The sequence below is a fragment of the Centruroides sculpturatus genome, unplaced genomic scaffold, assembly GCF_000671375.1.
Source record: "Centruroides sculpturatus isolate CEXI.00-Female unplaced genomic scaffold, Cexi_2.0 scaffold113, whole genome shotgun sequence".
NCBI lineage: Eukaryota > Metazoa > Arthropoda > Arachnida > Scorpiones > Buthidae > Centruroides > Centruroides sculpturatus.
In genome coordinates, this window is record NW_019385770.1 from 1,032,051 (window position 1) to 1,049,485 (window position 17,435).

The 17,435-nt window shown below is 29.5% G+C and overlaps 1 protein-coding gene and 1 pseudogene across 1 annotated transcript; both read right to left on the minus strand.

The window, feature by feature from the left end:
• Nucleotides 1–17,435, minus strand: part of LOC111641960 — a 52,721-nt pseudogene that overhangs the window by 27,469 nt on the left and 7,817 nt on the right.
• LOC111641959 lies at nt 6,366–14,204 on the minus strand. The gene is made up of 2 exons (XM_023388212.1): nt 13,551–14,204; nt 6,366–7,725 (listed from the first exon to the last, which is right to left on the minus strand). The coding sequence occupies exons 1-2, from the start codon at nt 13,817–13,819 to the stop codon at nt 6,636–6,638; spliced, it is 1,359 nt and encodes a 452-aa protein (XP_023243980.1). The 5' UTR covers nt 13,820–14,204; the 3' UTR covers nt 6,366–6,635.

Genomic DNA, 17,435 nt, shown 5'->3' on the forward strand with positions numbered 1-17,435 from the left:
GTGACTAGATGGCATGGAACAGGATCCAATTTATCTGGGGTAGACTTCTCATGAAAAATTCCCAAATTGTTCATCCTGAATTCAATCCCTGGTTTCCAAAGTGGTAGGCTGATGCCTTAACTACCCTGCTAAAGATAACCTACTACTTAAAATAAGTAGGTTATCTTTACTAATTACATTTTGTTTCCATATATCTTTACTAATAAAACTTTGATGATCAACGATTTCTATTTAATGCTGTAAAAATATATAAACTTTAGACCTTGATTTTTTTTGAGTTTCAGATCAAGTATTAAGCCCAAGTAAAAGTGAAAAGACTCAATGAGCCCAAGCCCACTCTGACAATAACAAGCATAGCTGGTAACAGTGTCACAAAATATACTCCTTATAAGTAAATCTTTCATTTAGTCAACCAGTATTTAAGGTCAATTGATGATGCATTACTGATATATACACAATCAAATGTGATGTAACGAGGATCAACATACAATTTAGCATTTATAATAAACGGCTAGAAACAAGTGAGAAAGGTTTTGTCTTGGTCACATCCTTTTTAACTCTGTCAATTAAATGTACATTGATTGTACTGAATTAATAAACTTTCTGTGGAAAACTATCCCCTATTCATTGTGTTAGATGCGTGAAAAAAAACCCAGAAAACTCCACATTAGTGAGACGCAAACCCGCGACCAACTACCAGTGTTAGGTGGTTTTATCCACTTCACCACTGGTGGGCACTAAATGTACATTGATAAACTTTGAAGAGCTTTTATTAAATTAAACTGAATTAGCATAATTAATTATATTCAAGTTATTCTATTGTTTTTCATACAAAAAAACTAATATGAACTCACCTTTAACAGTAGCAGTTCTTGTACAATTATATAAAATTGCCAATTCTCCAAAAACTTTCCCGGGTCCCAGAATACATAAAAATTTTCCTTCTTTAGTGACTTCAATTTTGCCATCTTACCAAAATACATAATTAATTTTTATTAATTGAACTTAACAAAAATATTATGAAAAATGCAATGAAATATCATATTTTGAAACTAAACAATTAATTAATTTAGTTAATAAGATACATTTATAAGATTAAATAAACATTTAGTTTTGGTTTATCTATTTTAATTAAATAACATATTAAAAATGGTATACCTTCCATAACGTAAACCATAGAGCCGACATCACCTTCTTTAATAATAATGCTATCTTTAGCATATTCGACAGGACACATACAATCAGTTATTTCTTTAATTTGTACAGTTTCTAAATTCTTCATAAAATCATTATCTAAAATAGCTTGTTGTATAAGTTCCCTAGACCTGAAAAAGTTTTTTAAATCATTAATAAACAATTGAATTAGAGTTAAATGCATTAATACATAAAAATTTAAGTCATTTTAAGTTTGGTTCGATTTGTTTACAGCAAAGTGACACATGGGCAATCTGTCAAGGGGATAGCTCCTGAGAGGACTTTCTAAGGGAAACCCAGAAACTCCACATGGCCAGCCTGCTGGTGAGGTGCAAAACCCACACCAATTAATAGTGTTCAGTGGCTTTATCCACTTAACCACTGATGGGCTTAAGTTATTTTAGAAATTACATTAATCATCACTGTCAAAGCACTACTTACTGTTCATTAGTTGACTGTTATAAGAATGATAATATAGTTACGTAACTAGGGCCATCGAGAGGAGGAGGAGATCTGGGGATTTTTTCCCAGGCCCCTCCAGACTCTGGCTTATAGAAACTACTATGGAGATCAATAATGGTTTCTATCTCTGTAAATTAATATTATTTTTACTAACAAAAAATAAAATTTTTAAAACTATTTTTTAATAATAAAAAAAACATTCTATGTATCAATATTTCATTAAATGAAATACATAGCAATGCCCCATAGCATGCTTTTGACAGCTCTATATATAACTCAAATATAAGCTATGACGCTTAACATTCAATTGAAAAGGAATGATAAATGAGAGAATTCAAAAGTATAATAAAAAAAAAAGGAGGTAACTATTGTACTTTTGTGCATATAATCTGTGGTTATTACAATTTAAAAGGCAGGCAGACCCGTAGCTACAAGGGCTATGAGGTAGCTAAGACCCCTCAGAGAGTCAGCAATATAGCTAATAGGCCTAGTGCCAGCTGAAAAAAGAAAAACACCAGTCAATTTTTTCAATTTGCCCCTCTCTAGCCCTCCAACAATTTATTCCTGGTTACAGAACTCGATACAGGTTATATTCTAATTTTAAATTGCAATTATAATCTTATACCTATGAAACAATGTTTGCTCCCATAGGTGCAGGGTATATGGTGGGGCAAATTATGCAAAAGTCTTATTTTTATTCCAGTAATTTTCTGTGGAGAATATGCTGCTATGGGTTATATGCACAAAATTACACTAATTAACACGTTAAAAAAATCATAGTTTCAACTTAAAATATGTATATTAAATTCTGTTTTTTAAAATCTTTCAAATCAAAACAGAAAATATGACATAAAGTTTTATTAATTAATAATATTGTAATAAGGTTCTATATTTGAGAATTGAAGTTTTATAATCTTCACGGCGGCACATTATCCTATGGCCAAAAAAAGCAATTGCCTGGGACTCCACCTTCAGGGGAGCCCAAAACCAATCTTTTATAAGAAAATATTCCCCCACAGAAAAATGAAATCAACACTGTACATGGGCCATCTAATTCAAATTTGCCTGGGCCACTGAATCTTAATCTGAAATTCTTATTTAAAATGTAAATTTAATTATATAAATATCTCACAACATTCTGTCATATACATTATAATACACTTTAATATATATTAAAGTGTATTATAATGTATATGACATAATGTATATATATATATTAAAGTGTACTCTGATCTAAGAACAAAAACATTTGAAGCTGTGCACAGTACAGAATATTTAAACACTATGAAGCTAACTAAAACTATGAATAGTTAGCTTCAACATTAAAATGTAATTATAAACAAAAAATTATTATTATTATTATTATTAAAACAACAAAAGCAAGTTTATAATTTTAATATTATTGTAATGATATATTTGCTAATCCTCAATATAAAGTTAACTGAAGAAAAGATTGAATAACTGAGTAAATATCGGATGATTGTAATTAAAGTACCCCCTACTTAATAGTGTGTAGAGAGTATATTCTACCACAAGCTGAGCTGAGTTGACACTGAAAATTCTGAGTTGTACAGCTCAGAATTTTCAGTGTCAACTCAGCTCTCAGCTGGAGACCAGAATTGCAGATAGAATATGGACCAGAGCTATGCTTGAGCCTGAGGTTCTGTAATTTGAGGTATTCGTGGTCCCATCCACCTTGAATTATCAGGACTATGGTACACATTTTGCTAGAAAGGATTGTTGTTATTTTTATCATTTTAAAATATACCCCTTTATTACTTTTAACCATTTTCTTAATCTAAATATTGTTTATAATTCAATTACTTAATATTCAAGTAGTTTTTATTTTAGAGCTTTCAATTTAATAACAGATAAATGAAAATAATCTGTTATTATTACAGATGTAATTTACTTTCAAAAATGGGCTTTGCTGCAACATACCCCAGCTCAACTCAGCTCACAGCTCACCTGTCAAGAATTTGGCTCAGCATTTCCAAATAGCTGAGCTTTGCCAAGCTCAACTAGAGAACTGTTTAACAATATAAATGCAATCAAATTCAGTATAGTGACATCTTGGGATATGGAAAAGACATTTTTATAAAAAATTTAACCCAAAAACTTGCCATCATAGGACTTTTGGCACTGCAAACAACAAACATTCATGCTGTACAGAGATCTTAAATTGAGCAGTATCCTTTGCAAAGGATACTGCTCAAAGTGATCCCCATTCTAAAGGCAATGAATAGTATGTTCATCACTAACCATAATCGATCCTCACAATGTTGCATGGTCTTTCAAGGCTGCCAAATTTGCAACATCTCCTTGATAAATTTGACTGTGGTATGCTTTTTATGCATCTCTCAACCAAAAATCAAACAAATCATGATCCGACAAGCCATAAGTACCACTGCAAAGTTGTAGTATAATCATTTTTTATGGAAATATCTTCTGCATGTTCTGAATTGTCACTATACCAAATATAGTTGCATTCTGACTGCTAAATATATCTTGGAAAAGCACTGAATAAAAGTACTTTAATTCTTTAATTATGTTGGTACTTTAAAGTGTTTCTAAAAATAAGTATTCACAGCAAAGACAGAATCAAGGTCGCCAGTCATGGATAGAGGTCAACTGTATCCTTGCCAGAGATCAAACTCCAGGCATTTATTGGAAAGGAGGTTAAGTGGGCATCAGTCCCACACAAACTGTGATAAGCAGAAACCAGCCATCACCAAGCTTGTCTGCTCAATAGTCTAGTACTCATGAGTCTACGGCAGTCAAGGGACATATTACCAGACATGATTTTAAAGTAAAAAAGTTAATTTTAACTGAAATGTTTTATAGATATACAAAAATTCATTCATTTATTAGTAAGAATCTATGGTTTTAATGAAGTTCTCAAAAAAACAAAACAAAGTTAGAAATCTTTCAAATATAAAAATAAATTACAATTTTTGTTTATTCCATAAATTTTGCTTATTGCAGTTGAAAAAAATTATATTAGATTAAAACTAATCAAGTTTTCACACGAATACAGTAAGGATAAAGATAATTTTAATAGTGATAATGAAAAGTAAATGATTACTTTATAATCCAATACTCTTATAAGGTCTAGTCTCACAATGGGGGCAACTGGGCAGTAGTGTACTGATAGACAGACTCTCTCCCAACAAATTTGAGACAAACTACCCATGAAAAATCCCTGGGCTTTTTGATCATCCAAATTTGATCCCGGGGGCCCTGCAGAGCAGTAGTTGGCACTTTACATGTGTGGAATTTAGGATATTGCTATATTGAAAACAGACTGTATTTGTATTAATGCCTGAATATCTATGCTGACACCTTAACTACTTCAGTCAAGTGTCAACTGATATGTTTTGTTTGTGGTAAGTTTTAATTTTATAAACTTTAACTGAAGAAATGTAAGATTAATAAACATCATTCTCATAATGCTTTATTCTAATAATTCAGTTAATAAATAATAAATCTCAATGAAAATAAAATTAACAAATGTATTATGCTATTAGTAATTGATATTTTAGTCTGTTATAGTTAATTACATTAACATTTGAGTTCAAATGTATATATTTACCAGCAATCATAGATGAAGATAAATTATATTTTGAGAGTGGTCAATAAGTTTAAACAAAATATGTATAAAATAAATAATGTAACCTATTCAAAATATTTACATTAATTCCATACAAGTAGGACAACTATGCAATGTACAGTACATGATAAATATATCATGCATTGCAAAATACACTCAAACCTCAATGTAGCACTATTCTAAATAACATCACACTTGTAAAATGCCAATATTTGCAAACAAATCTTCTCCATTAATATTAAATAGAAAACTCTTCAATATTGTCATTACCAAATTCATTACCAAATTCAAATTTACACACAATATTGCATTGCAAATAATATTGTCATTACCAAATTATACTTCTTTTAAATTCTAAAACTCATGTAGACATTACTATATGTAATTTTTATCTAGTACAACTTTAAAGTGAAAAAACTTATTTAAATTATTTATCCCTATATCATAATTTCCAGTATACATTGGCATGAATTTCACCCCCTTTTAAAATGGATCTAGGTATATCTTTCTTGTTCCAATTGTAAGTGTAGACTGTAGAGATTGTGATTAATCTCTTGGAGTAAGTAAATATCAACATATACTGGAAACCTACTTATCACCCTATTTGCTCCATATATCTCTGTGGATCCCTCCATATAAAGCTCTCTGCCTTCAGATCTTTAATACAGAAACATTGATATTGTATAATAATTTAAACTGCCTTCTTCTATCAACATAGTTACAAGGTAAAAAATATTTATTTGGAAATATTCATTAATAGTATATTAAGAATAGATTCAAACAAAGGCCATGTATAAATCAAGATTTAATTTAGAATGATTATATTTTTATTTTTTCATATTCTAGCCAATTTTTAAATCTTTTGCATATTATAAGGTGTTTTAAGAGCACCCAAATTCATCAAAATTTATTTCTAGGTGTATCAATTATAAAAACCCTATATAAACAGAGTGTTTTATATTTACTAAAGTTTAAAAATATCGCAGGGCTGTTTGATTCATCGATACTGAATAATAATTAATCTGTTGAAATGATTGTGATATCTATGTAAAGAATTATGAATAAACAATTGCAATATAATGCCAAAGGCATACTAATCATATATTATAAAATCACTAAAAAGAATTTTTATACATTAAAAACACAATTCATTAAAAGAAAACAACATAATACAAGTATTTTATATTATATCTGAGATTTGTAACTAAGAAGCAACAAGAATTAAAAAACTTTGTGCGTACTTTCATCTTTTACGAAAAAATACGTACAAATGTAAATGCTATTCTGTAATGTGTGATCTTTTCAGTTCGAATATATACACGCTATATACAACACATTTTTACACATCATAAAAATATCACTGTCCATATCACATGGAATTGGAAAGAGTAAAATGTTCGTCTCTTCCTCCTGTAGAAGAATTTGATTGCATCATCAAACATTCTAATAAGTTCATCATTCTACACTGTACAGTCAAACTTTGTTTTTGCAAAGAGATCTGCTCTTTCATCAGTTGCAGCGCCTGATTTTCGGCCTGTTCGGCAATACGATTGCAACGTTTCTGTTCGATCAACATTTCCCTGAGATACTTTGTACATGTTCTTTCTGAATTCCTCTTATGTTTTTTCATTGGAGGAATTTGGTTATTATCCTGTAAGGTATACTGATTAATACTTTCTACAGGTCGATTACTGTCTTCTAGAAATTGTCTGTATGCTTGTTGAGATGATGTTTCACATGAAAGAGATGGAGATGAAGTGGAAGTATTTTTTTCAATACTTGATTGGCGATTGTGCGAAATTTCTGATATTGTTATAATTGGCTGTAGAGTTTCATTTAATATTCTACCCGAATTCGAATATGTCTGTTTCTCTTGAATGGAAACCTCCAACTGATTCATACTTGATGGCCGAACGATGCGTTTTTGATTTGTATAATTGGTCGACTGTACAGAAGAATAAGAATTAACTTGAGAAACGTGTGATTGCATCATATTATTTGATCGTTTTGTTTGGTTATCTGCATATATTCCTTGTTTATTATTACCATTAGTTTGTTTCGACTGTTGATACAGTGGTGGCGGTTCGGAAATCGGTATTACTGATATGCTATTGCTCATCGAAGATTTCACTGGCAGTATATGCATAGACGAGTTGCTATTGTTTATTAATCTCGACGTTTCGGTCTCAAAGGAATTATCATTATCCACAGAGACTGCAAAATTATCTTGGGAAGAACTAGTTATTTGTAAATCATCACAACTGAGTGATCTTTTCACTGTAATGGGGCTTTGTGTTTTATCAGAATCATTTGAGGGTGTAGAATAATGAGATAATGGTATACTCTCATTTGGTCTAAAATTATCAGGTACTGGAATGTGACCAATAACATCGTTAACATGATAATAATATTTCCAATTCGACGTGCATCCTTCCCGCAAAGTTTTTGCCTTTTCTCTTCTGAAAAAAAATAAAATAAAGTTACATTAATTTCTTAATTATGAATTCACAGAAATATATCTAGGAAAGTATATTTCAAATAGTTAATTTCCAATTACAGTCATTAAAATTAGAGTAAAAAACAGACTGTAAACTATCTTAACTTATATACCTAAGATAAATATACATACAGTGCAATAATAAATTATGCAACCTTATTATACAAGTAAAAATTTAAACAATGCATTAATTTGAAAGATTTAATTACATATTCTTTATATAAGGAGAGATTCATTAATTACATGTACAATTTTTAAGCCACTTTTGATCCCCTCCCTCCCTGTGTACAATAATGACCTTTTAGGAAACCTCCTTCCTTTAATTACATATATAGCAGTTCATGGACCTCCTGACATTGAAGAAATGATTTTAAAATGCTCTGAAAATATTTTCTACCTGAGAGTTTATTTATATTAGTTGTATGTAGTCATGTAAGAGCAAATTTGTATGCCTCTAATACCATTGAAAAAATTCACTTGTAGAATAATGTATTTTTTGTAACCCTCCTTTCCCTTATACTGTACATATCCCCTAATATTGAATCAGATTTATTATTTATTATTTTCTTTCTTTTTTTCTTTTGTATAGTATACAGTCATGGTGGTCAAATTGTTGCTTGTTAGCTGTGAATAGCTCTTCCAGCCCCTTACCGTGGCTCCCAAACAGCCTACTCATACGATTTCTTTTTGTAAACTTAAACTTTATCTATATATAATACTGTTTTAATAGAGAATGCAACTCTCAAATTTCTTAAAAGCAATATATGGTTCCTGTAGTGATAAAGTTTGGCCACCCCTGGTTTATAGAATACATAAAACAAACAGTAGCTGTTGTTTTCAATTGGCACTTGCAGTATACCCTAAACCTAAAAAATTCTGTATGTATTTCATTTAATATCTCAGGTTGGGATAAAGATTAAATAATGAAATTTTGCACAGTAATGTGTATATAAAAGGCAGTGATGCTATTGAATTTTGGTCTTTAAAGGTCGAGAAGATGAGAAGATAGAAGAGGAATAGATGGGAAATTAAAAGTTTACTTATAAGAAACTTACTTAGAAATGCAAAGAACTTCAAATGTTAAATCTTGAACATTTATTTACTAAAGCCTCAAGAGAAGTGTTTAGCACAATTCCAAGCAGGGTATTAAATAGAATTGGCTTCACATTATGTGGGAAGAATACAAATGCAAGATACAAAGAACCAGGGTTTGGCAAAACTCAATATTTTGAANTTTATATGATTTACATCACTTATTATAAAAATTTCCCTTTAAATTTAACTATATTCACATGAAATAACTCAAAATATTGTTACGTCGGTAACAAGTTGAGCATTCGGAGAAGGTAACTCATGCATAAATCACAATTGCACTGTAAATATAAATAATATAAACATTTACATAATAGATTATTTTTAGCGGCTGCTTGGGATTTGAAATTAATCATTATAAATCAGTTATACTTAATAAATATCACGTAAATTATATAAAGCAATACTTAAACTTCTCCATTATTAATCTACTTTGAAAGTTCGGAATATCAATTAAATATAGCAAATATAATTTGAATAATTACAATACTTAAATTTATATCAAGATTTTCAATTTAGATATAACAAATCACAAATGTAATTTTAATTCAGATTTTTATTAGCATCTCTAAAATATAACTTTATATATATATATTTTTTTTAATAAAGTAACAACTTTCCCATGCTCGTAGTTCGACAGTCGAGTCGTACGCAAAGGATTACATTAATTTATTAGCGTATATTTTATTAAAAGTGTACAAAATTTACTCATCTAAAGTCCATTTTCTAACAATCAGTCAAGATTAGTGCAGATTTAATTCAATTTGGTCGGTTGAAGCATTCACTAATCAATTTTGAATGTTGCAATATTAATAAAGGAAACTGTTTATTATTTCAAAATTATCTGAATTTGTGGCCATAGTTAAATGTAAACTCAAATTTATTATTATTAATACCTAGCAGTGGAATTTAAGTTGTGTTATTAATGAATTCGGATTTCTTTTTTTTCCACTTTAACTTTCATATAGATATTAATACAAATTGGAATTGAGTACAGAATAGAAATTGTTCCAATTGTAAGTGTAGACTGTAGAGATTGTGATTAATCTCTTGGAGTAAGTAAATATCAACATATACTGGAAACCTACTTATCACCCTATTTGCTCCATATATCTCTGTGGATCCCTCCATATAAAGCTCTCTGCCTTCAGATCTTTAATACAGAAACATTGATATTGTATAATAATTTAAACTGCCTTCTTCTATCAACATAGTTACAAGGTAAAAAATATTTATTTGGAAATATTCATTAATAGTATATTAAGAATAGATTCAAACAAAGGCCATGTATAAATCAAGATTTAATTTAGAATGATTATATTTTTATTTTTTCATATTCTAGCCAATTTTTAAATCTTTTGCATATTATAAGGTGTTTTAAGAGCACCCAAATTCATCAAAATTTATTTCTAGGTGTATCAATTATAAAAACCCTATATAAACAGAGTGTTTTATATTTACTAAAGTTTAAAAATATCGCAGGGCTGTTTGATTCATCGATACTGAATAATAATTAATCTGTTGAAATGATTGTGATATCTATGTAAAGAATTATGAACAAACAATTGCAATATAATGCCAAAGGCATACTAATCATATATTATAAAATCACTAAAAAGAATTTTTATACATTAAAAACACAATTCATTAAAAGAAAACAACATAATACAAGTATTTTATATTATATCTGAGATTTGTAACTAAGAAGCAACAAGAATTAAAAAACTTTGTGCGTACTTTCATCTTTTACGAAAAAATACGTACAAATGTAAATGCTATTCTGTAATGTGTGATCTTTTCAGTTCGAATATATACACGCTATATACAACACATTTTTACACATCATAAAAATATCACTGTCCATATCACATGGAATTGGAAAGAGTAAAATGTTCGTCTCTTCCTCCTGCAGAAGAATTTGATTGCATCATCAAACATTCTAATAAGTTCATCATTCTACACTGTACAGTCAAACTTTGTTTTTGCAAAGAGATCTGCTCTTTCATCAGTTGCAGCGCCTGATTTTCGGCCTGTTCGGCAATACGATTGCAACGTTTCTGTTCGATCAACATTTCCCTGAGATACTTTGTACATGTTCTTTCTGAATTCCTCTTATGTTTTTTCATTGGAGGAATTTGGTTATTATCCTGTAAGGTATACTGATTAATACTTTCTACAGGTCGATTACTGTCTTCTAGAAATTGTCTGTATGCTTGTTGAGATGATGTTTCACATGAAAGAGATGGAGATGAAGTGGAAGTATTTTTTTCAATACTTGATTGGCGATTGTGCGAAATTTCTGATATTGTTATAATTGGCTGTAGAGTTTCATTTAATATTCTACCCGAATTCGAATATGTCTGTTTCTCTTGAATGGAAACCTCCAACTGATTCATACTTGATGGCCGAACGATGCGTTTTTGATTTGTATAATTGGTCGACTGTACAGAAGAATAAGAATTAACTTGAGAAACGTGTGATTGCATCATATTATTTGATCGTTTTGTTTGGTTATCTGCATATATTCCTTGTTTANGAGAAGAGGGAGAAGATTAAGGCTTAAAAAGTCAGCCTGAAAGGCAGTACCACAAATGTGGTTTACAAAGAGGTAGTGGGTATATGAAACTCTATTTTTCAGTAAATATTTACACTTTATTCAGATTTATCGTATCTCGGAATCCCATAATATTTGAAAGTTGAATTTAGGTGCATTAGCAATCCATAGTTTGAAACAAACAAAAATCAGTAATGTTACCAAATTATTAACAACTAATGATTGAGAATCTAAGTGAAGTACCGAGGGAGGGTTATTTCTATCAAATTGCAAAATCCATGCAGGCAAAGCCACGGATAACAGCTAGTTATTCATATAAATAGGTAAACAAAATAATTAGATTTAGAAAATTAAATAAATCTTATGTTAAATAAACTGATAAAGTTTATAGCAGGGGTGACCAACATGAGGCCCACGGGCCGCATGCGGAACGCCTGGAGTCGTGTTGCGGCCCTCGGAGCTAGGGTCAAATGAACATAAATGTTAACTTTATTGTTCATATCACCAAATGAACATTAGAAGAGTTAAAAAGGTTTGGAAGAGTTCTATGAAACGTAGAGTACAGTGCATATTCTGCGTTTTACAAACATGCTCTATCGATAGTTTCGCTATGTGGAAACACTTATGCGTGTGAACAACTTTTTAGTCGCATGAAGTACATCAAATCACAAGTGAGAACACGAATTACTGATGTTGATTTGGAAAACTGTTTGCATGTAGCGACAACTCACTCGAGATCAATTTTGATGCACTTAGTTCTGTAAAACAAAGATGTCTCACTTTTAAATATTTTAAAATTGTCTAATAAATATGTTTGATTCTCGGTTATGTTTTATTTTCTTCAAAAAATAAAAATACCTATTTTTTGTGTTTTTTTACATTAAACCACGCAAGTGTTTGACCACCATCTCACCTATTGGAAAGCAGCGATGTGGTTGAAGCTGTAGCACGCTTGCTTGTTTACTTTAATTAACAAAAAAAATATTAGGTGCGTGGCCCGGCAGGAAATATTATTTCTGAAATTTGGCCCGCCTGCTAAAAAGGTTGGCCACCCCTGGTTTATAGTATTTATACATTGTCAATATCAATTTTTTTTTTCTTATAAAAAAGTATAAAAATCTGTGAAATTGCATTTCAAATATTAAAAAAAAAGTGTAAATTTAAATCTCTTTTTAATGTAATTAAATTAAATACTTTCAATAATATCCTTCCATAACATATACTGAACGTATTCACCTTTTTTCTTCATTTTTTTTAAAAAATACACTTGAAAAAGTAAATTTAAACAAATAAACAAGCATGCACTTCATTAATAACCTTAAATATTTACAGAATTAAATAATTTTGTAATTTTCCTGTAAACATTTGTCAATATCAATGTTTTTCTTGTTTAAACGTAGAAAAATCTTAAAACATAAACACAAATTTTCCCGTCCATTTTTTAATTTTATTTCTTTACAGCAATTCATTAATAACCTTGCAAAATTTTAAAAAATATTTAATTCGTCCTAAAAGTTTTAAACTTGCGCCCCAAAACAGTAGAAAAAAAAAACTCAATTTTCCCTAAAAAAAACACAACACATAAATTATAAAAATAAATAAATAAATATGTGTTTTTTTTAAGGGAAAATTGAGGTTTTTTCCCTACTGTTTTGGGGCGCAAGTTTAAAATTTTTAAGACAAATTAAATATTTTTAAAAATTTTGCGAGGTTATTAATGAATTGCGCACTTATTTATTTATTTAATTTTATAATTTAAGTGTGCAATTCATTAACAACATTACAAAACTTCAAAAAATATTCAATTTTCCTAAAAATTTTATAAACAATCTCCCCAAAAGCCTAAAAAAAAAAATATCCCATAAATTCAAATTAAGTCACATGGTCCCACCATTTAATAAAAAAAATAAAATAAAATAAAACGAAATGAAATTAATTAATTTACAACTGTGATGCCGCGTATCGAGCACACACACACACATACATACATACACACACACACTACAGAAACACAGCATCACCTATTCAAAACACAATAGAAAAATTAATCGGTATGAATTAAACACGGGAAGTCAGTGTTAGAGAAGACAAGGGAATACACAAGGAACGTGTTAAATTAGTATTATTCGTACAATTCTTACCTGTACTCGGCTGTCAAGTTCATGACTTTGGTTCTGATTTCGTTGACCGATCTGTCAATCCCGTGTTCTATCAACTTCTTGCCGATGCTGAGATAAACGTGTCCATTCCTCTTGGAGCTCCTCAGATCGTAAAGATGCTCCTTCCATAGACTTATTAGCGTAACGGTCTCGTGATGAGACCAGTTGACCATACGTTTGCGTTTAAAAAGTGAAGAATAATCTACTTTGTTGATGTAGTAGTTAGGCGGTGTCGTCTTTGCCGACTCCATCTTGTTTTTGACTGTTGCTTAGCGACCGTTGCTAAGAGACTGATTATTGTTAGTTGCTAGGCGACCGTTATTTTGCAGGAAATTAAAAGACTGATTTGATTTTTGTTAATTACGTATAGTTTTATATATATAAGATGTTTCGTCCGTTGATGTTTTATACTCTTTTTTTTTTTGCCATTTTTCTCCTGTTTTTCGCTACAATATTTTACTTATTTAATTTTTTTAAATTTTGGAAGTGGTGTAGAAAGCTAATTTTTGCCTCTTACATGTGAAAAATCCTCTGAAAAAAAACTCTTAAAAAATTATAATAATTTAAACGGAAAGTTTAACACTAAAAAGTTAAAAACTGCAGTAAAAAAATATGCCAAAATTCTAATATTTTTATGTATTAAAAGCTGTAAAATTAATACAAACAACTCTACGCCCCCTACAATCCCCCAATACCTCTAAAAAATCCTCTAAAAAAAATTATGGAGTAGATTCAAAAAATGAAACAGAAACTATCACTTAAAAAAGTAAAGAAAAAATATCAAAATTTTAATGTTTTTATCTGTAATAATAATACAGAATGAAATTAGACAACTTTTTCCCTTTTATAATCCTTCAAAAGTAAAAAAAATCCTCTAAAAATCATCAAAAAAATTATATAGGCTAAATTATAGAATTTTCACTAAAATTGCATAGCAATATCACAATAAAAAACTAAAAACTGAATCATTTTATGTGTCAAAACTTGTAAAAATAGTAGAAAATAAAATTAGGCAGCTTTATGCTCCTTACAATCCCTCAAAACTCTAAAAAAAAAAAAAAACCCAAATCTTTCTAAAAAGTTAGAATAATTTATAAAAATTAAACACAAACTTTTACTTAAAAAATATACCAAAAAATGCAGCAAAATTACAGAAAAATATACTAAAAATGCAGCAAAATTACAGTAAAATATACCAAAAAATTTAATTTTTTTACATATTAAAACCTATAAAAATAATACAAAATAAAATTAGACAACTTTATGCCCCTTACAATCCCTGAAAACTTTAAAAAAAAAAATCCAATAATTATAGGCTAAATTATAAAAATTAAACAGAAACTTTCATTAAAAAGCTAACAAAAAATACAGCAAAATCACAGTAAAAAATATCAAAAATATTGATAAAAATTCAATATTTTTATAAATTAAAATCTGTAAAAAGTAAAATAAAATTCCATTTTGTTATGGCTACAATAAAGTATTTTTTTCTTTTTTACTTTTTATAATTAAAACTGTGGTGATTAAAATACAGATAAACAGATGTTACTTCAAATAAGATATTTTCTATTGCTAAGTAAACCAGGATAATGTACTTTATTTCATTTATATAATAAAAAATATATTAAGAAATCTCTTAAATACATCACCCATTTTGCTTAATATATTTTTCATCACTTTGTTAATTAATAATGGCTGCTTGACTGATATTATTAAGGATATTATTCAATTTAAACAAGAAAAATCTAAATTGTAATTACAATACTTTTCTTGATAGAATCAATCCAGAAAGTAAACAAGCATTCATTTTAAAGTGTGTATTTTAAATGTAAAAATTAAATTTACCAGAAATTTAGAGAAAAAAAAATGTAGTAAATAAATATTTGTGTGTGTTTAATATAAAATAAATTTTGCTTTAAACATTTGCTTGTTAATTTAGGAAAAGTGGAACAGATTTTAAAGCCTTATTGATTTGTAGGTAGGCTATGCTCGGGGTCTTGAAACAGAGGATTTTAAAGCCTTATTAATTAGTAGACAGGCTACAGATTTTAAAACCATATTGATTTGTAGATAGGATATGCTCAGGGTCTTGAAACAGAGGATTTTAAAGCCTTATTAATTAGTAAACAGGCTACAGATTTTAAAACCATATTGATTTGTAGATAGGCTATGCTAGGGGTCTTGAAACAGAGGATTTTAAAGCCTTATTAATTAGTAGACAGGCTACAGATTTTAAAACCATATTGATTTGTAGATAGGCTATGCTCGGGGTCTTGAAACAGAGGATTTTAAAACCTTATTGATTTGTAGATAGGCTACACTCGGGGTCTTGAAACAGAGGATTTTAAAGCCTTATTAATTAGTAGAGAGGCTACAGATTTTAAAATCTTATTAATTTGTAGATAGGCTACATCCAGGCTCTTCAAAGAGAGTATTTTAGACCCTTACTGATTAGTTGATAGGCTACACTCAAGCTCTTAACAAAACAAATTTTAAAGCCTTACTGATTTGCAGCTAGACTATACTCAGGCTCTTAAATGAACAGCTTTTAGAGCCTTATTGATTTGTATATAGGCTACACTCTGTCTTTTGAGAGAATAAATATTTGAAAGCCTTCCTAATTAGAAAATCAATTACACTTAAAGAGCCTTGAAAAGCAGCTACAAACATGTTTTATCCATCAAAACAACAAAGTTTATCTTGAGGAAAAAAATTCTACTTAATAAATAATTCTGAAGTGTCATCCTTTCAAAAATAAAACCAAACTCTGATCTAATTAGCATCTTTTTCTACATTTATTATACCAGATAACTGGTAGGCACAAGTTTTATAATGTCATCTACAATAAATAAAAGCCTTTAAAGTGACTAATTGCTTTCTAATAATGGCATTTAACTACCAATCGATACAATCAAAACAGAAGGGAATTTAATAGATTCGATAAGAAAATACCAAACAAGGATCAGTTATTCCACCATTTTCTTCTTCTTTTTTTTTCTTAAATGAATGAACAGAGGAGGAAGAGGAGGAGAAAAAAAAAGGGTTCATCTTAAAATAAATTTTTCACATATGGCTACCAAATCCTTGAACTATTCTCCGTAGATTCACAAGAAGATTTTCTTTAAAAGGTCATCACTATTAAATTTACATCGTGGCATTTAACTGGGGGTCAACGATAAGTGACGACTTTATTCTTTCACACTGGATAAAACACCAGAAGATTTAACTCTTCACAGTTTAATTTACAGTAAATTTTTGGTTTCTCCATGCTTCAAATTATGTTTCTTGGCATCCTGAATTTTCGGAAGAAGGGAGAGATTTGATAAGTGAAAAAAAAAAATAAAACGGTAGTGAGGAAACACACCCACACCAATCTTCCTGTCAACATCATTATTGTTCGCTAATCACGAGTTTATTACTTCGGATTTTTTAGTGCGTGATAAAAATATTTTAATGTTGTAGTCCCCATTCGTATAATTTGTTTACGCGTTAGTGATATTGCAACTTGATACTGTCGGGTTTTTGATAAAAATATAAGATAAATCAGAAATGGGATCCTCGGACGAGTGAACAAACCTGAAAATTTCATTTAAAAATTCATTCCCGATTCGATTTTGTGTGTTAATTAAAGTAAAACCTGCGTAAGCCGGATCTAGATTATAAACGTATAAACAGTAAATGTACCAGTCGACCCCCCTATAACACTGTTGATAATTCCGTTTTATATGAATTTCATGTTGTACGAGTCACTTAGATTTTACAAATACTTGAGACGTTCACAGCCCGGCACACGTATTTGTAAAATCTAAGTGACTCGTACAACATGGAATTCATATAAAACGGAATAATCAACAGTGTTATAGGGGG

Coding starts and splice junctions, on each gene's coding strand:
- LOC111641959 (XM_023388212.1), bottom strand. CDS start 13,819: ATGGAGTCGGCAAAGACGACACCGCCTAACTACTACATCAACAAAGTA. Junction 7,726..13,550: donor AACTTGACAGCCGAGTACAG/GTAAGAATTGTA, acceptor ATTTTTTTTCAG/AAGAGAAAAGGCAAAAACTT.